Source organism: Schistocerca cancellata, chromosome 11, assembly GCF_023864275.1.
Source record: "Schistocerca cancellata isolate TAMUIC-IGC-003103 chromosome 11, iqSchCanc2.1, whole genome shotgun sequence".
Lineage (NCBI taxonomy): Eukaryota > Metazoa > Arthropoda > Insecta > Orthoptera > Acrididae > Schistocerca > Schistocerca cancellata.
This window is the reverse complement of record NC_064636.1, coordinates 91,255,249-91,279,981: the sequence shown is the minus strand read 5'-3', so window position 1 is coordinate 91,279,981 and position 24,733 is coordinate 91,255,249. Positions and strand designations below refer to the sequence as shown.

The 24,733-nt window shown below is 45.8% G+C and overlaps 2 protein-coding genes across 3 annotated transcripts in view; one reads left to right on the top strand and one right to left on the bottom strand.

Moving 5' to 3' along the window:
• LOC126108949 (immunoglobulin domain-containing protein oig-4-like) overlaps positions 1-4,128 on the bottom strand; it is a 29,407-nt gene extending 25,279 nt beyond the window's left edge. Inside the window, exon 1 of one of the 2 annotated variants that reach the window (XM_049914332.1) lies at positions 4,037-4,128. In XM_049914332.1, the coding sequence (XP_049770289.1) occupies positions 4,037-4,045 (9 nt within the window). In that variant the 5' untranslated portion in view covers positions 4,046-4,128. The remainder of the gene's footprint in view (positions 1-4,036) is intronic. The other variant, XM_049914333.1, reaches the window with a different exon arrangement.
• LOC126108948 (procollagen-lysine,2-oxoglutarate 5-dioxygenase) overlaps positions 1-24,733 on the top strand; it is a 466,456-nt gene that overhangs the window by 275,699 nt on the left and 166,024 nt on the right. The window lies entirely within an intron of this gene.

Genomic DNA, 24,733 nt, shown 5'->3' with positions numbered 1-24,733 from the left:
CTCCCACACTCGGCGCAGCATGTCCCCATCAATGAGTTCGAAAGCACCGTTGATGCGAGCTCGCAGTTCTGCCACGTTTCTTGGTAGAGGAGGTTTAAACACTGAATCTTTCACATAACCCCACAGAAAGAAATCGCATGGGGTTAAGTCGGGAGAGCGTGGAGGCCGTGACATGAATCGCTGATCATGATCTCCACCACAACAGATCCATCGGTTTTCCAATCTCCTGTTTAAGAACTGCGGAACATCATGATGGAAGTGCGGTGGAGCACCATCCTGTTGAAAGATGAAGTCGGCGCTGTCGGTCTCCAGTTGTGGCATGAGCCAATTTTCCAGCATGTCCAGATACACGTGTCCTGTAACGTTTTTTACGCAGAAGAAAAAGGGGCCGTAAACTTTAAACCGTGAGATTGCACAAAACACGTTAACTTTTGGTGAATTGCGAATTTGCTGCACGAATGCGTGAGGATTCTCTACCGCCCAGATTAGCACATTGTGTCTGTTCACTTCACCATTAAGAAAAAATGTTGCTTCATCACTGAAAACAAGTTTCGCACTGAACGCATCCTCTTCCACGAACTGTTGCAACCGCGCCGAAAATTCAAAGCGTTTGACTTTGTCATCGGGTGTCAGGGCTTGTAACAATTGTAAACGGTAAGGCTTCTGCTTTAGCCTTTTCCGTAAGATTTTCCAAACCGTCGGCTGTGGTACGTTTAGCTCCCTGCTTGCTTTGTTCGTCGACTTCCGCGGGCTACGCGTGAAACTTGCCCGCACGCGTTCAACCGTTTCTTCGCTCACTGCAGGCCGACCCGTTGATTTCCCCTTACAGAGGCATCCAGAAGCTTTAAACTGCGCATACCACCGCCGAATGGAGTTAGCAGTTGGTGGATCTTTGTTGAACTTCGTCCTGAAGTGTCGTTGCACTGTTATGACTGACTGATGTGAGTGCATTTCAAGCACGACATACGCTTTCTCGGCTCCTGTCGCCATTTTGTCTCACTGCGCTCTCGAGCGCTCTGGCGGCAGAAACCTGAAGTGCAGCTCCAGCCGAACAAAACTTTATGAGTTTTTCTACGTATCTGTAGTGTGTCGTGACCATGTGTCAATGAATGGAGCTACAGTGAATTTATGAAATCGCTTCAATCATTTGTAATAGCCCTGTATGTGGGTCGGCGGCCCATTTTGTGGAGGTGAGCTTACTCAGGAGGTTGTTCCTTGTTGATAGTTTGCCCCTAACCTTGTCTACATGATGTCTGTAAGTGTGCGATCGAGGGTGACGCCTAAATAACAAGGAGTGCTGCTGAACGCGATCCGTTGGTTGTTCCACGTGATGTTTACGGTATGTTTGGCGTCTCGGTTTCGAAGAAAAACGCCTGTATAAAACGACAAGTGTCTGACGCAGTTGTTGAGCGGTTACTGCTACTAAATGACTGGTTATCAAAATTTGAGTGAGTTTGAACGTGCTATTGTCGGCGCACGAGCGATGGGATACAGCATCTCCGAGTTAGCGATGAAGTGGGCATTTCCCGTACGACCAATTCACGAGTGTACCGTGAATATCATGAATCCGGTAAAATATGAAATCTCTGACATCGCTGCGGCCGAAAGAAGATACTGCAAGAACGGACCAACGACGACTAAAGAGAATCCTTCAGGTGACAGAAGTGCATCTATTGATTGGCGACTCCATGCAGTGCTGTGTGCACAACGACCATATATGTTAAATTAAAAGGAAGGTCAGCGTTGGCCGTAATATTGATGTTTTATTGATAGCAGAATCGATTTTCGATCACAGAGTGATCGTCTTCAGTGCTGTGGTGTACAAATTAAACTCTGACACTAGCATCAAGTTATCAAGATTGATAACTTGATACCAGTGTCTGAATTTAATTTGTACACCACAGCACTGAAAATGATCACTCTGTGATCGAAAATCGATCCTGCTATCAATAAAACATCAATATTACGGCCAACGCTGACCTTCCTTTTAATGTAAGAAGTGCATCTCTTCCGCAAATTCCTACAGATTTCAGTGCTGGGCCATCAACAAGTGTCAGCACGCAAACCATTCTACGAAATCGATGTGGGCTTTCGGAGCCAGAGGCCAACTCGTGTACCCTTGATGATTGTACGACACAAAGCTTTATGCCTCACCTTGCGCCCGCTGCAGTTATGCTTATCAGCATATTTATATACAACTTCAGCCACTGACAATAATAATAGTGATAATAACAATAATAATAATATTCATAACTTGTCTGCAAAAAAAGAAACTTGTTTTTGTGGAATTTTGTTGTTTTGCACATAATTAAGTACAGTTTATGGCAAGTGAGCGAGATGCATGAGACAGGCGAAATGCCCTAAGATTTCAAGAAGAATGTAATAATCGCAATCCCAAAGAAAGCAGGTGCTGAACGATGTGAAAATTACCGAACTATCAGTTTAATCAGCCACGGCAATTCTTTACAGATGAATGCAAAAACCGGTAGAAGCCGACCTCAGGGAAGATCAGTTTGGATTCCGTAGAAATGTTGGCACACGTGAGGCTCTACTAACCCTACGACTTATCTTAGAAGATAGATTAAGGAAAGGCATTTGTAGAGTTACATAAAGCTATTGACAATGTTGACTGGAATACCCTCTTTCAAATGCTGAAGGTGCCGGGCTCTAATACAAGAAGTGAAAGGCAATTTACAGTTTGTACAGGAACCAGATGGCAGTTATAAGAGTCGAGGGGCATGAAAGGGAGGCAGTGGTTGGGAAGGGAGTGAGACAGGGTTGTAGCCTCTCCCCGATGTTATTCAATCTGTATATTGAGCAAGCAGTTAAAGAAACAAAAGCAAAATTCGGAGTAGGTATTAAAATCCATGGAGAAGTAATAAAAACTTTGAGGTTTGCCGATGACATTGTAATTCTGTCAGAGACAGCAAAGGACTTGGAAGAGTAGTTGAACGGAATGGATAGTGTCTTGAAAGGAGGATATAAGATGAACATCAACAGAAGCAAAACGACGATAATGGAATGTAGTCGAATTAAGTCGGGTGATGCTGAGGGAATTAGATTAGGATATGAGCCACTTAAAGGAGTAAAAGAGTTTTGCTGTTTAGGGAGCAAAATAACTGACGATGGTCGAAGTAGAGAGGATATAAAATGTAGACTGGCAATGGCAAGGAAAGCGTTTTTGAAGAAGAGAAATTTGTTAACATCGAGTGTAGATTCAAGTGTCAGGAAGTCATTTCTGAAAGTATTTGTATGGAGTGTAGCCATGTATGGAAGTGAAACATGGACGGTAACTGGTTTGGACAAGAAGAGAATAGAAGCTTTCGAAATGTGGTGCTACAGAAGAATGCTGAAGATTAGATGGGTAGATCACATAACTAATGAGGAGGTATTGAATAGAATTGGGGAGAAGAGGAGCTTGTGGCACAACTTGACTAGAAGAAGGGATCGGTTGGTAGGACATGTTCTGAAGCATCAAGGGATCACAAATTTAGTATTGGAGGGCAGCGTGGAGGGTAAAAATCGTAGAGGGAGACCAGGAGATGAATACACTAAGCAGATTCAGAAGGATGTGGGTTGCAGTAGGTACTGGGAGATGAAGAAGTTTGCACAGGATAGAGTAGCATAGAGAGCTGCATGAAACCAGTCTCAGGACTGACGACCACAACCACAACAACAACATTTGGCCCATTAGACAGTTACGTCACGCCATTTGCGCATGCTCAGGAGCTCCTTAAAACGTGTACAAGTGAATGTGTGTTGGCGACCCCGATGCTAAGCTTCACCAAGCCTAGAGGAGCAATATGTAGCGCCGTGTATTTCACATACTGCACCTACATTACGTTTAACAGCATTCAAAGTAAAATAACCAATAAATTTCAAAAGTTAGGGTGTTCATGTGCTCTTGTGCTTTTACACAGCAGTCGCCACTGGTAGCCACCGTTTAGGACACAGGGCGACGGACAAGCGTGGGGGGCAATTGAAAGAGTGCTGTTGCAAAGAGGAAGTGGAAAGATAGCGGCGTGGTCGCGTTTACCTTGACCATAGGTGGCGTTCCGATCCGACTGTGCCCTGCTGAGCGGTTCGCGTGGTAACCCAGCAGCCTGCGAGGCCGGTGTGCGACCCGCCTTCTCGCCGTCTCGCCTCGTGCGTCATCCCCCCTCCCCCTCCGCGGCTGCCCCACCCCTCACTTCCCCTTTACGGGCGCAATTCTACTTCCCCCCCCCTCTCCTGCTCGCACCTTCCTAATCACGCCCCGCCGTGCAGCCCGTAGGACAGTATCGTTATCACGCGTGGGTATTAGAATCGCACTGGCTTGCAACTTTTCGCCCCTTCCCCTTCTCTCCCCCTCCCCTCCCCCATCCGCTCATTCTTCTGCACTTGCCCAAATATGAAGGAAGGACGGAGCGAGGAGAAATCATCATCTGTACAAGAAACTTCGTGAATGCGCCCAAAGAGTTTTACAGCTTCATGGCGTTTACAGACAGTATCATAATAAATAGAGAAAGCTGACACGATAATACAATTCACAACCAATCGTGCCACCTGAGAGCACACAAGCTCGCATATTTTCATTCTACACTGTTCTCCAAAATTAAAACAACAAAAAACCGCTACTTCCCTGTCCTGTGTACTAGGGTATTTGAAAAGTTCTCGGAACGGAACAGAAAAAAAAGTATTTACATCACTGAAACTAATATTGTTTTTCAGTGTAGTCTCTTTGTATATTAATGCACTTAATCCAACGGCGTTCCAGTGCCTTGATCCCATCTGGAAAATGAGTTTCCTCCATGCCAGCAACATAGTTGTCAACTCCGGCTATTACCCTACTGGCCATTAAAATTGCTACACCAAGAAGAAATGCAGATGATAAACGGGTATTCATTGGACAGATATATTATACTAGAACTGACATGTGAATACATTTTCACGCAATTTTGGTGCATAGATCCTGAGAAATCCGTACCCAGAACAACCACCTCTGGCCGTAATAACGGCCTTGATACGCCTGGGCATTGAATGGCATGTACAGTTACAGCTGCCCGTGCAGCTTCAACACGATACCACAGTTCATCAAGAATAGTTTGACTGGTGTATTGTGACGAGCCAGTTGCTCGACCACTATTGACCAGACGTTCGCAGTTGGTGAGAGATGTGGAGAATGTGCTGGCCAGGGCAGCAGTCAAACATTTTCTGTACCCAGAAAGCACCGTACAGGACCGCAACATGCTGTCGTGCATTATCCTGCTGAAATGTAGGGTTTCGCAGGGATCGAGTGAAGGGTAGAGCCACGAGTCGTATCGCATCTCAAATGTAACGTCCACTGTTCAGTGCCGTCAATCCAAACAAGAGGTGACTGAGACGTGTAACCAATGGCACCCCATACCATCACGCTGGGTGATACGCTAGTATGGCGACGACGAATACACGCTTCCAATGTGCGTTCACCGCGATGTCACCAAACACGGATGCGACCATCATGATGCAGTAAACAGAACCTGGATTCATTCGAAAAAATGGCGTTTTTCCATTCGTGCACCCAGGTTCGTCGTCGAGTACACCATCGCAGCCGCTCCTATCTGTCATGCAGCGTCAAGGATAACCGCAGCCACGGTCTCCGAGCTGACAGTCCATGCTGCTGCTAACGTCATCGAACTGTTCGTGCAGATGGTTGTTCTCTTGCAAACGTCCCCATCTGTTGATTCAGGGATCGAGACGTGGCTGCACGATCCGTTACAGCCATGCGGATAAGATGCCTGTCATCTCGACTGCTAGTGATACGAGGCCGTTGGGATCCAGCACGGCATTCCGTATAACCCTCCTGAACCCACATATTCTGCTAACAGTCATTGGATCTCGACCAACGCGAGCAGCAATGTCGTTATACGATAAACCGCAATCGCGATAGGCTACAATCCTACCTTGATCAAAGTCGGAAACGTGATAGTACGCATTTCTCCTCCTTATACGAGGCATCACAACAACGTTTCCACCTGGCAATGCCTGTCAACTGCTGTATGTGTATGACAAATCGGTTGGAAAGCTAATCATTTGCATATCACAGCATCTTCTTCCTTTCGGTTAAATTTCGCGTCTGTATTACGTCATTTTAGTGGTGTAGCAATTTTAATGGCCAGTAGTGTAGTTCTTAAAAAAAATGGTTCAGATGGCTCTGAGCACTATGGGACTTAACTTCTGAGGTCATCTGTCCCCTAGAACTTAGAACTACTTAAACCTAACTAACCTAAGGATATCACACACATCCAGGCCCGAGGCAGGATTCGAACCTGCGACCAGCATCAGTTCTTCGTTTGAAGTCAATCTTCGTCCACCAAGAAATATTTTCAGTTTTGGGAAGAGACGGAAGTCTGACGGAGCCATATCGGGTGAATAAGGCGGGTGTGGCAACAATTCATACCTTAGTTCGTGTAATTTCGTCATGGCGACGGCACATGTGTGCGGCCGCGCATTGTCTTGATGGAAGATGACTTTCTTCCTTGCTAAACCGGCCGCCTTTTTTCGCGTATCTTTTGTTGCAATTTGTCCAGGAGGTTAGCATGGTATTCTCCAAAAATTGTTTGTCCAGTGGGGAGATAATCTATAAACAGAATCCCCTTCGCATCCCAGAACACTGATTTCACGACCTTTACTGCCGAAGGAATTGTCTTTGCTTTCTTTGGTGTCGGAGAATCAGTATGTTTCTGCTGCGTTGACTGTTGTTTTGCCTCTGGGGTATAACCGTTCACCCACGTTTCATCTGTGGTCACAAACCGGCGCAAAAAATCTTGTTCGTTTCTCCCAAAACGGGCCAAACGTTGTTCCGATATGTCCATTCTCGTGCGTTGTTGATCCAGCGTGAAGAGGCGCGGCGCCCATCTTGCAGATATTTTTTTCTTGTCTTGTCTAATGTTTCAGTTAAAATGTGGTATAGCCTTTCAGATGACATCTGGCAAGCGTAAGCAATTTCACGCACTTTCAATCGGCGATCCTCCGTAACGATTTTGTGCACTTTTCCAATGATTCCTGGAGTAGTGACACATATTGGCCGACCACTGCGCGGATTATCATCTAAGTTCTCCTGACCAAATTTAAATTCATTTGTCCATATGACAACAGCAACAGCTGAATATGAAAGAACAGAGTTCCACAGTGTATTCTGAAAATCGGCACGAATGTCCTTTGCTTTCATACCTTTCTTTACGAAGTACTCAATCACTCCTCGAATCTCGATTTTTTCCATCTTCGCAAATCGCTACGCGGCAACGACAACAGAGCCACGTCACCGCGACAGCTCTCTTCCAAGAGGACTGACGTGGTACGGCCGGCCGTTGTGGCCGAGCGGTTCTAGGCGCTTCAGTCGAAGCTTTCAGCGAACATGCTCTTGGAGAAACACAGTGTTTCGAGTGTTTACAAAAATTCAAAAGTTTTGATGTTGGCGTGAGAAACGACGAGCGCGGGAAACCACCGAAAAAGTTCGAAGACAACGGATTGTAGGCTTTAATGTATGAAGATGATACGCAAACTCAACAGGAGCGGGCGGAACAAATGAATGTGACGCAGAGTGTTGGGTTGGGTTGTTTGGTGGAAGAGACCAGACAGCGAGGTCATCGGTCTCATCGGATTAGGGAAGGAAGTCGGCCGTGCCCTTTCAAACAAACCATCCCGGCATTTGCCTGGAGCGATTTAGGGAAATCACGGAAAACCTAAATCAGGACGGCCGGACGCGGGATTGAACCGTCGTCCTCCCGAATGCGAGTCCAGTGTCTAACCACTGCGCCACCTCGCTCGGTCCTGTGACGCAGAAAGTCGTTTCTCTTTGGTTGAAAGCTACGGGACAGGTGCAGAAAGTAGGGAAATGGGTTCGCATGAACTGAATGAAAGACAGCTAGCATCTCGAAAAACCACTTGTGAAATTGTGCTCGCCAGATATAAAAGAAAGTCGTTTCTCCATCGAATAGTGACAGATGATGAAAAATGGATATGTTTTGAGAATCCTGAGCGTCGTAAACCACGAGTGAATCCAGGCAAGCCATCGACATCCACTGCTAGACCAAATCGCCTTTGAAAGAAGACAATGCTCTGTAGGTATGAATTAAACAACGCCTATTAAGGGGAGCCGAAGGTGCCTATGTTGCCCATGTTAAAATCTCTAAGTTTGAGGAATATTTATGAATAAACTACCAAATAGAAAAATTTGAATTTTTTTTGCATGTAGAGTGGTTTAGTATTGCAGTTATGACAGAGGGATTTTAGGTATCTTTTCTAGTTTCCTTCCAATTATTTTTTTATTAATGACCCAAATTATTTTACAAATAATTGCTTTATAATTAAATTGAAATGAAACTACTGAACATATTGCCAAATGGCTGTGTTACAATGTATGTTTGACCACTAGGAGTGCTGTATAAAATTTTCATCTCTCTAGCTTGAGTGGATTTTGAGAAAATGTTCCTTATATTCGAAAAATTCTAATTTACGGGAAATGGCTATCAAAGTTTCTCAATACATTCCTGCACTATAGTATCGATTATCATGGTCTTCTTCTTCATCCTCCAAAAGCCTCCTCTTCTGTCTTCTTTTCTGGCCTGTTGTTCCATCATACTTCATATGCCTTTCTCTTCTTTCTGCTCCTCTTATCCTTTCTCTGTCAATATTTCTTAGTGCTCGTACAGTGTTCACCCCAGGTGTAAATCCTAATGCCTTCAGAACTTTACACTTCACACTGTTCCCTTGGTTGTAGGTTGCTATTGCATCATAAATGCCGAAGTGCAGTGTTTTTATGCTTACAAACACCCTTTTAGGAATCACTTTCCAAATCAAATTGTTTACGCTCTCATTAGGATTCTGCGTCTTTCCGTGTAGACGTTTGTGTAACAATTCTGGCTGTGCTAAGTCATGAAAAATTGGTTTTATTGCATTTATCACAGCTGCTGGCAAACCATGTTCGTGATCATAGTCCTTTTTTGCATTATATTTGCAGCAGAAATCTTTTGGGCACAGGCTGTGTTGAGGGTATTCACTGGAAGAGGCAGTATGAAGGAACAATCCCCACACTGCTTTTCGCATGTCACTAACATTACTGGTATTTTGCCTTATAGCATACCCATAGTATCTCTGTAGACGTTCAATCACCTCATCAGTAAGCCTGCCTCTCCCACCTATTGTCTTTCCATCACTGAGCTTACTCGAACCCAAAGTTTGTTTGAGCCTTCGAAGCCGTGCACCCATACGCTTTTGCACATGCCCAATGCATTCCAACTTATCAACTACAAATTCATTTCCATATGCTTTCAGTTCCTCTGTAGTCTTGGAATCTTTGGAGTCACCATCACCAAGGTAGTATTTGCCAGAAGATGTCACAGGGCTATGGCCGGCCATGTGTTGCTTAGCAGAAGAACGCACTGTTTCAGTAATTGTAGTATCGCAACTTGGTATTAGTGTTACTTTTCTTTTCCCTACGTTCTTCTACTTCTTATATACACGGTTACTAAAACGTGGCATCGCAACCAGAACAATGCTTTAGACAAGAAGTATAATACTATCAACAACAGGCGCAACACTGAACTAATTCGAAACGGTAAACAGCAAAGAGACGATGTTCAGCGTTCTTAGCACTTCATTTGTCACAGAAAACAATGTAGCCAACCCTTGCACACTCGCTGTATGCGTAACAGGCCGAGAAAATCCCAAGCAGTTCGCCAGGAAGTCACGAGAGGGTGTTAGATGCATTCAGCGGCCGCCCATTTCCTCTGCAGGCGTGGGGGAAAATGGTAATAACTCCACTTCTAGGGCGAGTAGAACAATAATTCAAAGTTTACATTAAAGAGGAATGTTCCAATTAATTTTCGGTAGCAAAAAAAAAAATCGTAATTTTTTGGATTTGACCACCTCCGGCTCCCCTTAAGCAACTGACATATGCAAGAAATAACTTTAGAATAAGTCTTTAAGTTACTGAAATAACTGTATTAAATGAACAAACAGATTTCGCAAGCCACAGTTATTTCAGTAATTTTAAAGACCTGTTCTAAAATTATTTCTTGCATACATCAATTGTTCAATAGTTATACCTTTAGCACTACGAATAAATTCATCTTTGACAACACCATGTACAAAAACATCTGTGTTTATAAACATGTGTATGCAAATGTACACCTTGAAAGAAGTGACATGTACTAAAACGACGGAGAAAAGAATGTTTGCCGGTACTGAAATGTTAAAATGCTGTCCTTGGATGATGTGGTAAGTTTACACCGTTCATTTTCCACTATTTTGCAATTTTTTTCCGCGTTCGACTTACGAAATTCATAACCTAACATTAAACCCTTTCGTGGCAGGAATATCCATTTCGCCTCATTCAGGAGAAGAGATAAAACATGTATTAAAACAAATTACACATGACGATGGACCCACAGTGTCGGAAATGCATCGTGTAGTTAATAAAACACGAAAAAGTTGTGACTGAAGGCGTTGTTTAATTCATACCTCCAGTGTTGAATAGAGTCACGTTTTAAGCTGCAAAATATGTATAAATTACAATGCTCTGTGTTTGGTGGGATGAGAAGGGTGTCATCTATTATGAGCTGCTGAAACCTAGTGAAACCGTTAACACTGACCACTACCAACAGAAAACGATCGATTTAAATCGAGAATTACATGAAAAATGAGCGGAATATGGAAAAAGGCAACGCAAAGTCATATTGCTTCATGATAACGCCCCCTTTCTTACACAGCAAAACGGGTCAGGGAACCGATCGATTTGTTCAGTTGGGAAATACTGGGGCATGCGGCTTATTCTCCAGACTTGGCTCCGTCCGATTATCATCTATCTGCATCACTGGGAAAATGTACGAAAAACTCTGAAAATGGCTTACTGACTGATTTTTTTTTTTGCCGTAGCATTCGTTGCCTGCCGGAGAGGTGGGGAAATGTATAAATAGTAATGGAGATTATTTTGAACAGAATATTGTTTATCAGTTTCAAACAACATACGTGTGATTATTGCAACAAAATTCCGGTTTCATACTTCTGCACCTTGTACACAAAGCATTGACACAAAGTGAACAGTTGCTCAAGTACCAAATAAGTATTGAAAATTGGACTGTATAGAACTGATGAAATTACATGAAGAAGAAAAGAGCCTTTTCCATCCTTCACAGTCTTCCACCCCCCCCCCCCCCCCCCAGTTTCCTTTCACTCTTGGTCCTCACCTCCTCGAACACACACTTAGGTCCACTCATCATGACTGTTCCCTCCTTCACCACCACCTCCACCCCCCCCCCCCACCCCCCCACCCCCAGCAGAAAGAGTTCCATCACTATTCCTTCCCTACTCTTACACCGTATATAAATACACAGCAATACAATGAAATAGAATTACAAATATACAGTAAACTAAAAACAAAGAGTATAGGTCAAAGACAAACTAGTAGCAATGTCATGTTGGCAATTCTACAAAATACAAACCACAGTACATGCTTAGAAGTATGAAAACAAACAGGAAACAGTGGTGTACGAAAAAGTGTGCAGTATAAAACCTAAAAAATGCATAGTGCAGCAGAGAAACTGAAAACTAGACCACAACTATCAGTGTTTAAAAAGGAAAAATATCAACGATGTGCTAGCAGACGGCATTTCCCGATACAGGCGAGAAACCAAGTGGAAATCGCCGTAAGTAAAAACCAACATATTGTGAAAGAACTGTTTTTCGATCTTAAAACAAATCAAAACGCAAATAACTTAATTACAAACCACTGACGAAGCTTTACCTCAGTAAAGCGAAACGCGTCTGGTGAAACGAACACGAATTTTTGTAGCTGTAACGAAAGTACCTGAAGCATTGTGTAGCACTTGCGGTAAAGGAAGAGTTCTGAGACGATGATTGATCATGATAATGCACCATGACAAAGCAGCACCTTTGAGGAGACAGTTTACGGACGACAATATTTCTGAAATGGACTAGTCTACTTAGAGTTCCGACCTAAACCCAGTGGAACACCCTTGGCTTTAATTAAAACGTCGACTTCGCGCGAAATCCCGGCTTCCGACATCACTATCCTGTATCGTTCAGGCTCTTGAGGATGAATGGCCTACTATTCCTTCACAGATATTGACACCTCAGTGAATGAGAGTTCAAGCCATCGTAAAGGAAAAGGGTGGACACACCGTATTAATGTCTTCAGACAAGTTTCAGGTTTCTTGTGATAAGACAGTATTCTTCTTTCTTTCTTTCGCTTACGCCTTTTCCCGCAGCTGTCGCAGAGTCGGCATGGTTACAACGGATTTGGCATGGTTAATGGACGCCTGGACACTTCCCTTGCTGAGAGCCCTTCCTGGCACAAAGTAACAATGCGGACGAGATCGAACTGCGGTATTGACCGCCTAGGCACGGTTGAAATGCAGACAACACGAGCAGTTTACCTCCTTCATGGTGAAATGACTGGAAGTGATCGGCTGTCGGAGACCCTCCGAAATGGCTCTGAGCACTATGGGACTTAACTTCTGAGGTCATCATGCCCCTAGAACTTAGAACTACTCAAATCTAACTAACCTAAGGACAACACACACATCCATGCCCGAGGCAGGATTCGAAGCTGCGACCGTAGCGGTCAGGCGGTTCCAGACTGTACCGCCTAGAACCGCTCGGCCACCGCGGCCGGCGATTCCAGTTTGTGTTTGAAGCTAATTTTAGTAAATGTTGTGTATAGTACTGAATAATTTGTGAAAGATCTTCAAGACCGAATGCCTTCCTTCTTTCAGTGTTACACCGTAGCTAAGTGATGCATAGTGTAAGTCATTTCCCTTCAGGTATCATGGTTATGAATATTACCATGGTTTTCGCACTGTAATTGATTTTTGATAAAAAAAATCTTCATCAGGGGCCAAATCTACTGCAATGTTACCGTCAGTGTGGTCAGATGTTTGAAGAACTGTCTACAGGGTGTTACAAAAAGGTACGGCCAAACTTTCAGGCAACATTCCTCACACACAAATAAAGAAAAGATGTTACGTGGGCATGTGTCCGGAAACGCTTAATTTCCATGTTAGAGCTCATTTTAGTTTGTTCTTCCACCTACGCTCAATGGAGCACGTTATCATGATTTCATACGGGATACTCTACCTGTGCTGCTAGAACATGTGCCTTTACAAGTACGACACAACATGTGGTTCATGCACATTGGAGCTCCTGCATATCTCAGTCGAAGTGTTCGTACGCTTCTCAACAACAGATTCGGTGACCTATGGATTGGTAGAGGCGGACCAATTCCGTGGCCTCCACGCTCTCCTGACCTCAACCCTCTTGACTTTCATTTATGGGGGCATTTGAAAGCCCTTGTCTACGCAACCCCGGTACCAAATGTAGAGACTCTTCGTGCTCGTATTGTAGGCGGCTGTGATACAATACAACATTCTCCAGGGCTGCATCAGCGCATCAGGGATTCCGTGCGACGGAGGGTGGGTGCATGTATCCTCGCTAACGGAGGACATTTTGAACATTTCCTGTAACAAAGTGTTTGAAGTCACGCTGGTACGTTCTGTTGCTGTGTGTTTCCATTCCATGATTAATGTGATTTGAAGAGAAGTAATAAAATGAGCTCTAACATGGAAAGTAAGCGTTTCCGGACAAATGTCCACATAACATCTTTTGTTTCTTTGTGTGTGAGGAATGTTTCCTGAAAGTTTGGCCGTACATTTTTGTAACACCCTGTATAAGAGGTTCTAGAGTGCTTCTAGGGTTGACATCACAAATTATTCTTAATACCTGTCTTTGTGCAAGAAGCATTTCCTTCCTGAATGAAGAGCTTACGCAAAATTCAGGGTGAGTCAAAAGTCCTTGGACACCTTCATAAGTTGGAAGATTGAAGAGAAAATTGAAGTGTGACGATGGGAACATAGGTTTGGCGTGGGGCCGCAACTTTTGGAGTGAATGTCATTCATGGCCGCCATCTTGAAATCCGCCATTTTGGATTCAAGTCATTTTTAAAAATGGGAATGGGGTTGTATGACACATCAAATAACACTCGCTTGAGCTCTAGAATTGAGTGGTGTAATTTGTTTATGTTTATCTCGTACAGTTTATAAGTTATTAATGTTCAAAGTTACCTTGTTACCGACTCATGTCTCTCTTTGTTCCAGCTGATCTGAAATGGTATGAAGGCTGTCTCATTTGCTAATCTAATTCCCTCAGCATCACCTGACTTAGTTCTACATTCCATTATCTTCGTTTGGCCTTTGTTGACGTTCATCTTATATCCTCCTTTCAAGACACTTTCTTTTTTATACACCCTGTATATTAAGAACGACAGATGTGGGATGGGGGCCTCGCACATGTATAGACCAGGCCACCCGTCTCCACCCCCTCCTGTCAGTTCTCGTTCGTGGTCTGAGGGTAAGTTTTGAGTGAGCGTTTCCGCTGCACACACCCTGGGTGGCCCCGAGTGGCGAAAGCGAGGCTACGGCGGACATACAGGGTGCGGCCTGCGGTCCCATTACACCGTCGGGAAGTGGGCCGTTACCAGCCAATTGCGGCCCCTCGCAGCGCGGCGCGGCGGCGAACACAAAGGAGGCCTCGTGACCGTGCACACCGCTGCCCAGCCAGCCTCACAAGCAAACCTCCCCATCGCACCCTCCTCAGATTTATACTCCATTCACCGAAACGAGAGACGTACTGTAAACACGGCAAGGCGCGTGACCACAACGCTGCCGACGAGGGGTGTACAAGGCAGGGGCGACAGAAATTAAAAAATGAAAGTCGTGTTTTTTATAATTTGGCACCTGAACATGATAAAGTGATCCGAGAACTACCTTCCGACACCTTTATTTACATTACATTAAAATTTATTGTCACTCAAAAAGAGAAATATTAAAGCTTTCAGGAAAAGTTGTTTTTTCGCGTTACTCTATATTTATCACGCCATATCTCCTAAACTGTGTGTCGCACAGCAAAATAATTTTATAATTGCCTTCAGTGCTATATGTTGATGACGTCTGCAAATTTTCTGCCCAATAGAGTCAGTAATAGTGAAGCAATGAATTAAAATCTCACGTCTGATATAGAACTTTTACCAAATCATCATCCGAAATATAGTAAGCGACAAACTTTTTCGCTTTAAGTTCTTTTGTGGGGGTGTAAGCGAGAAAAGTTTCAGAAAGGTATGAATTTAATTTTGTAGTTTGTTCGAATGCGATGGGTGCAACCGTTTGTCCTTTATGAGCGATGCATTGTGCGGTTCGCAGCGCGGCGCTCAGTAAGTGTGGCCGCCTCAATTGCAGGTGTGAGCTCGTTAGTGGGTGTTGTGCAGCAGGTATTTCAGGATATCTTAAGCTCATCTGTAAAGACGCTTGAAAGACTAGTTGTTGATTATTAGAGTAAGTATATGTGTCTGTAGTCACGCTGAGAATTCACTGTTTATGTGCGCATCCAATAGCATCACATGGTTTCTTATTTTATATATTCACTTATTTCATTAGCATCACATACGGCTGTCCTTATTATGTCATCCACGGATTCAGCGAGCGAGGTCGACGTGTCAGTTTTGAGTCCACCAAAGAAGCGAGTAAAAAAGGAATCATTAAGTTCTTCTGAGAAGCACATGGTGGTTAATGTGTATAAAACGGAACTTTTACATCCAGAGCAGTCGATGAGTGATATTGTTTCGAAAACAGCTGCAGCTACAGGTGTTGGACGTTCTTCAGTGTATCGTGTGATAAGTGAGTACAAGGCCACACACTCTTTGAAGACGACCAAGAAAGGAAAATTACGACAAACTTTCTGAAAATGTTGATGACTTCGATAGAAATGCGATACGAAGGGAAGTACACGAATTTTTTTTTTTTTTTCGTAACGAATTGCCATCAATTGACAAAGTGGTTACAGTCGTGAACGAAGATGCAGATCTGGCCAATTTTCGGAGAACTACATTTTATAGGTTATTGAGAGAAATGAATTTCATATACACTCCTGGAAATTGAAATAAGAACACCGTGAATTCATTGTCCCAGGAAGGGGAAACTTTATTGAACACAATCCTGGGGTCAGATACATCACATGATCACACTGACAGAACCACAGGCACATAGACACAGGCAACAGAGCATGCACAATGTCGGCACTAGTACAGTGTATATCCACCTTTCGCAGCGATGCAGGCTGCTATTCTCCCATGGAGACGATCGTAGAGATGCTGGATGTAGTCCTGTGGAACGGCTTACCATGCCATTTCCACCTGGCGCCTCAGTTGGACCAGCGTTCGTGCTGGACGTGCAGACCGCGTGAGACGACGCTTCATCCAGTCCCAAACATGCTCAATGGGGGACAGATCCGGAGATCTTGCTGGCCAGGGTAGTTGACTTACACCTTCTAGAGCACGTTGGGTGGCACAGGATACATGCGGACGTGCATTGTCCTGTTGGAACAGCAAGTTCCCTTGCCGGTCTAGGAATGGTAGAACGATGGGTTCGATGACGGTTTGGATGTACCGTGCACTATTCAGTGTCCCCTCGACGATCACCAGTGGTGTACAGCCAGTGTAGGAGATCGCTCCCCACACCATGATGCCGGGTGTTGGCCCTGTGTGCCTCGGTCGTATGCAGTCCTGATTGTGGCGCTCACCTGCACGGCGCCAAACACGCATACGACCATCATTGGCACCAAGGCAGAAGCGACTCTCATCGCTGAAGACGACACGTCTCCATTCGTCCCTCCATTCACGCCTGTCGCGACACCACTGGAGGCGGGCTGCACGATGCTGGGGCGTGTGCGGAAGACGGCCTAACGGTGTGCTGGACCGTAGCCCAGCTTCGTGGAGACGGTTGCGAATGGTCCTCGCCGATACCCCAGGAGCAACAGTGCCCCTAATTTGCTGGGAAGTGGCGGTGCGGTCCCCTACGGCACTGCGTAGGATTCTACGGTCTTGGCGTGCATCCGTGCGTCGCTGCGGTCCGGTCCCAGGTCGACGGGCACGTGCACCTTCCGCCGACCACTGGCGACAACATCGATGTACTGTGGAGACCTCACGCCCCACGTGTTGAGCAATTCGGCGGTACGTCCACCCGGCCTCCCGCATGCCCACTATACGCCCTCGCTCAAAGTCCGTCAACTGCACATACGGTTCACGTCCACGCTGTCGCGGCATGCTACCAGTGTTAAAGACTGCGATGGAGCTCCGTATGCCACGGCAAACTGGCTGACACTGACGGCGGCGGTGCACAAATGCTGCGCAGCTAGCGCCATTCGACGGCCAACACCGCGGTTCCTGGTGTGTCCGCTGTGCCGTGCGTGTGATCATTGCTTGTACAGCCCTCTCGCAGTGTCCGGAGCAAGTATGGTGGGTCTGACACACCGGTGTCAATGTGTTCTTTTTTCCATTTCCAGGAGTGTATGTCCGGCAAGAGCGCGATAGCATGCTAATAGACAGGGATGACATCTTTTTATGGAGGCGGCGTTATCTTCGAACCATTAAACGGTTGAGAGATGAAGGCAGACCCATTTACTATTTGGAAGAGACGTGGGTGAACACAGGACATACCCGAAGTTACGTCTGGGTAGATGACACTATAAATTCCTCAAAACGAGCGTTTCTGTCCGGGTTATCCACCGGAAGCAAGGGCCCATCAGGTAAAGGGAAACGTCTAATTATCGCACACATTGGCAGCAAAGCAGGGTTCGTTGAAGGATGTTTGAGGGCTTTCGAATCCAAGAAAAGTGGAGATTATCATGAGGAGATGTGCGCCGAAACCTTCGAGAAGTGGTTTCAAGATGTTCTTCCTCGGCTTCAGGAAAATACAGTTATTGTTCTTGATAACGCGCCGTACCATTCTCGGAGAAAAGAAAAAGTTTCCAATGCGAATTCCAATAAGCACGAAATATCTGAGTGGCTAAAATCTAAAAACATCGATTTCGTAGACGGTGTGTTGAAGAAAGAACTTTTAGATATAGTTAAAAATCGTAGAACAGCGCAGAAAGAATACGCAATAGATGAAATGGCGAATAATGCAGGGAAAACAGTTCTCATAATTCCTCCGTACCAGTGTGAATTAAACACCATCGAGTTAGTGTGGACCAGAATCAAAGGCTATGTTGCAGCGAAAAGGAAAAGATACAAAATGCCGGAAGTTAAAGTACTGCTAGAAGCAGCAGTAAGAACAGTGACTGCCGAGGATTGGAACAAGTGCGTCCTCCATGTCGTAGAAAAAGTGGAAACTCAAATGTGGAAATTAGACTGCATCATAGAGGAGAGAGAGGAGCGGTTTGTTATAAGTCTCAATGAAAACAGTTCAAGTTCGACAGAGTGAACCTTGTTTTGTCCTTTCTCATTATTATTACTGGTATTATTATTAAAATTAACAATTAATTGTGTTTTAATGGAGCGTTTTGTTAGCAACCTGAAAGAAAATAAATCTGCTTCGACAGAATGAACTCAGTTTAACATTATTTTAACATTATTGTTAAATTTATGGTAGCGACAGTAAATGGGAAATGCCTTCACGCTCGTTCCCGTCAACCACCGCCGAGTGTCAACTTGGTTTTCACGAGTAATATCACGGCCCACGAACTTCATTTGTTCATTTCTAGATTCCTTTGTTCACACGTATCCTCCACTTGACTGCCATCTGGCGGTCGTAATCATTCGGCACGACTCGGCATGATTCGGAAGTTGCCTTCGAAGCATAGCTTACTAACAAGGGAACCTTCCCATCACCCCCCCCCCCCCCTCAGATTTAGTTATAAGTTGGCACAGTGGATAGGCCTTGAAAAACTGAACACAGATCAATCGAGAAAACAGGAAAAAGTTGTGTGGAACTATGAAAAAAATAAGCAGAATATACAAACTGAGTAGCCCACGTGCAAGATGGGCAACATCAAGGATCATGTGAACTTAGGAGCGCCGTGGTCTCGTGGAACGTGAGGTCCTTGGTTCAAGTCTTCCTTTGAATGAAAAATTTACTTCTTTTATTTTCGCAATGTTATGATCTGTCGGTTCGTTCATTGACGTCTCTGTTCACTGTAATAAGTTTAGTGTCTGTGTTTTGCGACCGCACCGCTAAACCGTGTGATTAGTAGACGAAAGGACGTGCCTCTCCAATGGGAACCTAAAACTTTTGATCGCTAGGTCATAGGTCAACCGATTCCTCCACAGGAAAACACGTCTGATATATTCTATACGACACTGGTGACGGCATGTGCGTCACATGACAGGAATATGTTGTCGAGCCACCTAACTTGTACACTTGGCGAATGGGAAAAAAGATTCTTGTACCTTGCCCGATTTAGGTTTTCCTGTGGATGTGATAATCACTCCCAAAAAAGTGATGAAAAAATAAGAGTTTGTCACGTAAACTGCAACAAATGAATGCAACAGTTTCACAGTCGCACAGTTTTCCCGGTGCCTCTGTCAAAACATATGTTTTTAACGTTTTCAAATTTTTCGGTTTAGGTGTAGCGTCGCCGTACTACGGCGCAGTTACCTCACATCAGACGGACGGACGAACAGATAATAATTGTCTGAAAATAAAAAATTAAACTTTTTACTCGAAGGTAGTCTTGAACCAAGGACCTCTCGTTCCGCAGCTGCTCACGCTAACCACGGGACCACGGAGCTCCTAAGCTCATATGTCCTTGATATTGCTTATCATGCGCATGGACTACTCAGTTTGTATATTTTGCTTGTTTTTTGCATAGTTCCACACAACTTCTTCCTGTTTTCTCGATTGATCTGTGTTCAGTTCACTGTGCCAACTTATAACTAAATCTGAGGGGGGTGCGATGGGGAGGTTCCCTTGTAAGAATCGATGAATCGTTGGAACTTGGAATCGTCACGACTCGGAAACACGCAATCGTTCTTAATATTCTTTTGAACGATGATTCGTCCGTATCACGATTCGATTCTTTATTTAGAGTCGTTCAAATGAACGACTCATTCACGAATCGTCACAACTCTAGCAGTTAATGCCAGTTCTCTCGTAAACACGATACGTGTTACTGGTACAGAGCTGCGACAATCCCTGGTAAACCGGGCAAGTGCCATAATCCCCCGACTCCGCAAACACTTCGCTCAGTGGGAGTCAAAATAGCGAAGCGTATCTCGGGTACCCGTAGGTACTGGACCATCTCTGAGAATGCGACGGTCAAAGTTTTCGAGGTACTTTATACGCCTTTTAACTAGGAAATAGTTCAGCCGATACGGTGGCGCAGTGGCTAGCATCGTGGATTTCGCGTCCCTTGTTTCAAACCCGATGATTACTCCTATTTTTGTTTTACACTACTGGCCATTAATATTGCTACACCAAGAAGTCATGCGGATGATAAATGGGTATTCATTGGACAAATGTATTAGACTAGAACTGACATGTTATTACATTTTCACGCAATTTGGGTGCATAGCTCCTGAGAAAAAAAAAATGGTTCAAATGGCTCTGAGCACTATGCGACTTAACAACTGTGGTCATTAGTCCCCTAGAACTTAGAACTACTTAAACCTAACTAACCGAAGGACATCACACACATCCATGCCCGAGGCAGGATTCGAACCTGCGACTGGAGCGCCTAGACCGCACGGCCACACCAGCCGGCAGCTCCTGAGAAATCAGTACCCAGAAGAACCACCTCTGCCCGTAATAACGGCCTTGATACGCCTGGGAATTGAGTGAAACAGAGCTCGGATGGCGAGTACAGGTACAACTGCCCGTGCGGCTTCAACACGATACCACAGTTCATCAAGAGTAGTGACTGGCGTATTGTGACGAGCCAGTTGCTCGGCCACCATTGACCCGACGTTTTCAATTGGTGAGAGATCTGGATCAGCAGTAGAACATTTTCTGTGTCACGAAAAGCCCATACAGGATCTGCAATATGCGGTCGTGGATTATCCTCCTGAAAAGTTCGGTTTCGCAGCGACCGAATGAAGGGTAGAGCCACGGGTCGTAACACATCTGAAATGTAACGTCCACTCTTCAAAGGGCCGTCAGTGTGAACAAGAGGTGACCGAGACGTGTAAGCAATGGCACCCCATACAGTCACGCCGGGTGATACGCCAGTATGGCGATGACGAATACACGCTTCCAGTGTGCATTCACCGCGATGTCGCCAAACACAGATGCGACCATCGTGATGCTGTAAACAGAACCTGGATTCATCCGAAAAAATGACGTTTTGCCATTCGTGCACCCAGGTTCGTCGTCGAGTACACCATCGCAGGCGCTCCTGTCTGTGATGCAGCGTCAAGGGTAACTGCAGCCACGGTCTCCGAGCTGATAGTCCGTGCTGCTGCAAACGTCGTCGAACGATTCGTGCAGATGGTTGTTGTCTCGCAAACGTCCCCCCATCTGTTGACTCAGGGATCGAGACGTGGCTGCACGATCCGTTACAGCCGTGCGGATAAGATGCCTGTCATCTCCACTGCTAGTGATACGAGGCCGTTGTGATCCAGCACGGCGTTCCGTATTACCTTCCTGAACCCACCGATTCCATGGATCTCGATCAACGCGAGCAGCAATGTCGCGATACGATAAACCGCAATCGCGATAGGCTACAATCCGACCTTTATCAAAGTCTGAAACGCGGTGGTACGCATTTCTCTTCCTTACACGAGGCATCACAACAACGCTTCACCAGGCAACGCCGGTCAACTGCTGTTTGTGTATGACAAATCGGTTGGAAACGTACCTCATGTCAGCACGTTGTAGGTGTCGCCACCGGCGCCAACCTTGTGTGAATCCTGTTAAAAGCTAATCATTTGCATATCACAGCATCTTCTTTCTGTCGGTTAAATTTTGCGTCTGTAGCAATTTTAATGGCCAGTAGTGTACGTCTTTCTACCCAAATATGCAGGTTACGTCACGAATGTTTTTCAGTGTATCTTGAAACAACGTCCTTAATCGGCTACTAATAGTATGTCTCCTAAAAGATTTTTATAGCAAAAGAAGAATAGAAAACATTGATGAGATAACTATTTCAGATTGTCCTGTAGTGTATCTTGCTTCGTAATAATCTGCAAGCGTCACTTTTCGGTGAAGTCATCCGTTGTGCGTGGATTGCCGCGAAGTTATTACCAATGCATGAAATCTCTAGCAATATTAACGAGTAAGGTTCGATTGAAGAAATACCACTGCGGCAAACCTGCCTTATTGCGACGCTTGTGGGGATCGGAATTTCTACGCTACGAATGTTTCTACGATCAGTATCATCCAAGGGAATGCACGATATTTTCCTGTAGGATAAGCGTAAGAATAAAATGTAAGAACTAATATAGGAGATGAGATGAGAATGGAATATTAGAATACACTCCTGGAAATTGAAATAAGAACACCGTGAATTCATTGTCCCAGGAAGGGGAAACTTTATTGACACGTTCCTGGGGTCAGATACATCACATGATCACACTGACAGAACCACAGGCACATAGACACAGGCAACAGAGCATGCACAATGTCGGCACTAGTACAGTGTATATCCACCTTTCGCAGCAATGCAGGCTGCTATTCTCCCATGGAGACGATCGTAGAGATGCTGGATGTAGTCCTGTGGAACGGCTTGCCATGCCATTTCCACCTGGCGCCTCAGTTGGACCAGCGTTCGTGCTGGACGTGCAGACCGCGTGAGACGACGCTTCATCCAGTGCCAAACATGCTCAATGGGGGACAGATCCGGAGATCTTGCTGGCCAGGGTAGTTGACTTACACCTTCTAGAGCACGTTGGGTGGCACGGGATACATGCGGACGTGCATTGTCCTGTTGGAACAGCAAGTTCCCTTGCCGGTATAGGAATGGTAGAACGATGGGTTCGATGACGGTTTGGATGTACCGTGCACTATTCAGTGTCCCCTCGACGATCACCAGTGGTGTACGGCCAGTGTAGGAGATCGCTCCCCACACCATGATGCCGGGTGTTGGCCCTGTGTGCCTCGGTCGTATGCAGTCCTGATTGTGGCGCTCACCTGCACGGCGCCAAACACGCATACGACCATCATTGGCACCAAGGCAGAAGCGACTCTCATCGCTGAAGACGACACGTCTCCATTCGTCCCTCCATTCACGCCTGTCGCGACACCACTGGAGGCGGGCTGCACGATGTTGGGGCGTGAGCGGAAGACGGCCTAACGGTGTGCGGGACCGTAGCCCAGCTTCATGGAGACGGTTGCGAATGGTCCTCGCCGATACCGCAGGAGCAACAGTGTCCCTAATTTGCTGGCAAGTGGCGGTGCGGTCCCCTACGGCACTGCGTAGGATCCTACGGTCTTGGCGTGCATCCGTGCGTCGCTGCGGTCCGGTCCCAGGTCGACGGGCACGTTCACCTTCCGCCGACCACTGGCGACAACATCGATGTACTGTGAAGACCTCACGCCCCACGTGTTGAGCAATTCGGCGGTACGTCCACCCGGCCTCCCGCATGCCCACTATACGCCCTCGCTCAAAGTCCGTCAACTGCACATACGGTTCACGTCCACGCTGTCGCGGCATGCTACCAGTGTTAAAGACTGCGATGGAGCTCCGTATGCCACGGCAAACTGGCTGTCACTGACGGCGGCGGTGCACAAATGCTGCGCAGCTAGCGCCATTCGACGGCCAACACCGCGGTTCCTGGTGTGTCCGCTGTGCCGTGCGTGTGATCATTGCTTGTACAGCCCTCTCGCAGTGTCCGGAGCAAGTATGGTGGGTCTGACACACCGGTGTCAATGTGTTCTTTTTTCCATTTCCAGGAGTGTATAAAAATATATAACCCCTGAAAATATCGTACACTGACATACATTATATGCCGAAGCGCGAAAGAAACTGGTATAAACATCCCTACACAAATACAGAGATCCGCTATGTGATAACAATCATCCGGACACCTGGCTGAGAATGACTCACAAATTCGTGGCGCACTCCATCGATAATGCTGGAATTCAGTATGGTGTTGACCCACCCTTAACCTTGAGATGACAGCCTCAACTCTCGCAGGCACTCATTCAATCATGTGCTGGAGGGTTTCATGGGGAATGACAGCCCATTCTTCACGGAGTGCTGCAGTGAGGAGAGGTATCGATGTCGGTCGGTGAGGCCTGGCGCGAAGTCGGCGTTCCAAACCATGTCAGAGGTGTTCTATATGACTCAGGTAAGATCTCTGTGCAGGCCAGTCCATTACAGGTATGTTATTGTCGTGAAACCACTCCGCCACAGCTCGTGCATTACGAGCGGATGCTCGATCGTGTTGAAAGACGCAGTCGCCATCCCCGAATTGCTCTTCAACAGTGGGAAGCAAGAAGGTTCTTAAAACATCAATGTAGGCCTGTGCTGTGATAGTGCCACGCTACAAGGGGTGCAAACCCCCTCCATGAAAAACTCGACCACACCGTAACACCACCGCCTCCGAATTTTACTGTTGGCACTACACACGCTGGCAGATGACGTTCACCGGGCGTTCGCCATACCCACACTCTGCCTTCGGATCGCCACATTGTGTACCGTGATTCGTCACTACACACAACGTTTTTCCACTGTTCAGTCGTCCAATGTTTACTCTCCTTACAGCAAGCGAGGCGTCGTTTGGCATTTACCGACGTGATGTGTGGCTTTTGAGCAGCCTCTCGACCATGAAATCCAAGTTTTCTCATCTCCCGCCAAACTGTCTTAGAACTTGTAATTGATCCTGATGCAGTTCGAAATTCCTGTGCGATGGTCTGGATAGATGTCTGCCTATTACACATTACGAACCTTTTCAACTGTCAGCGGTAACTGTCAGTCAACAGAGGAGGTC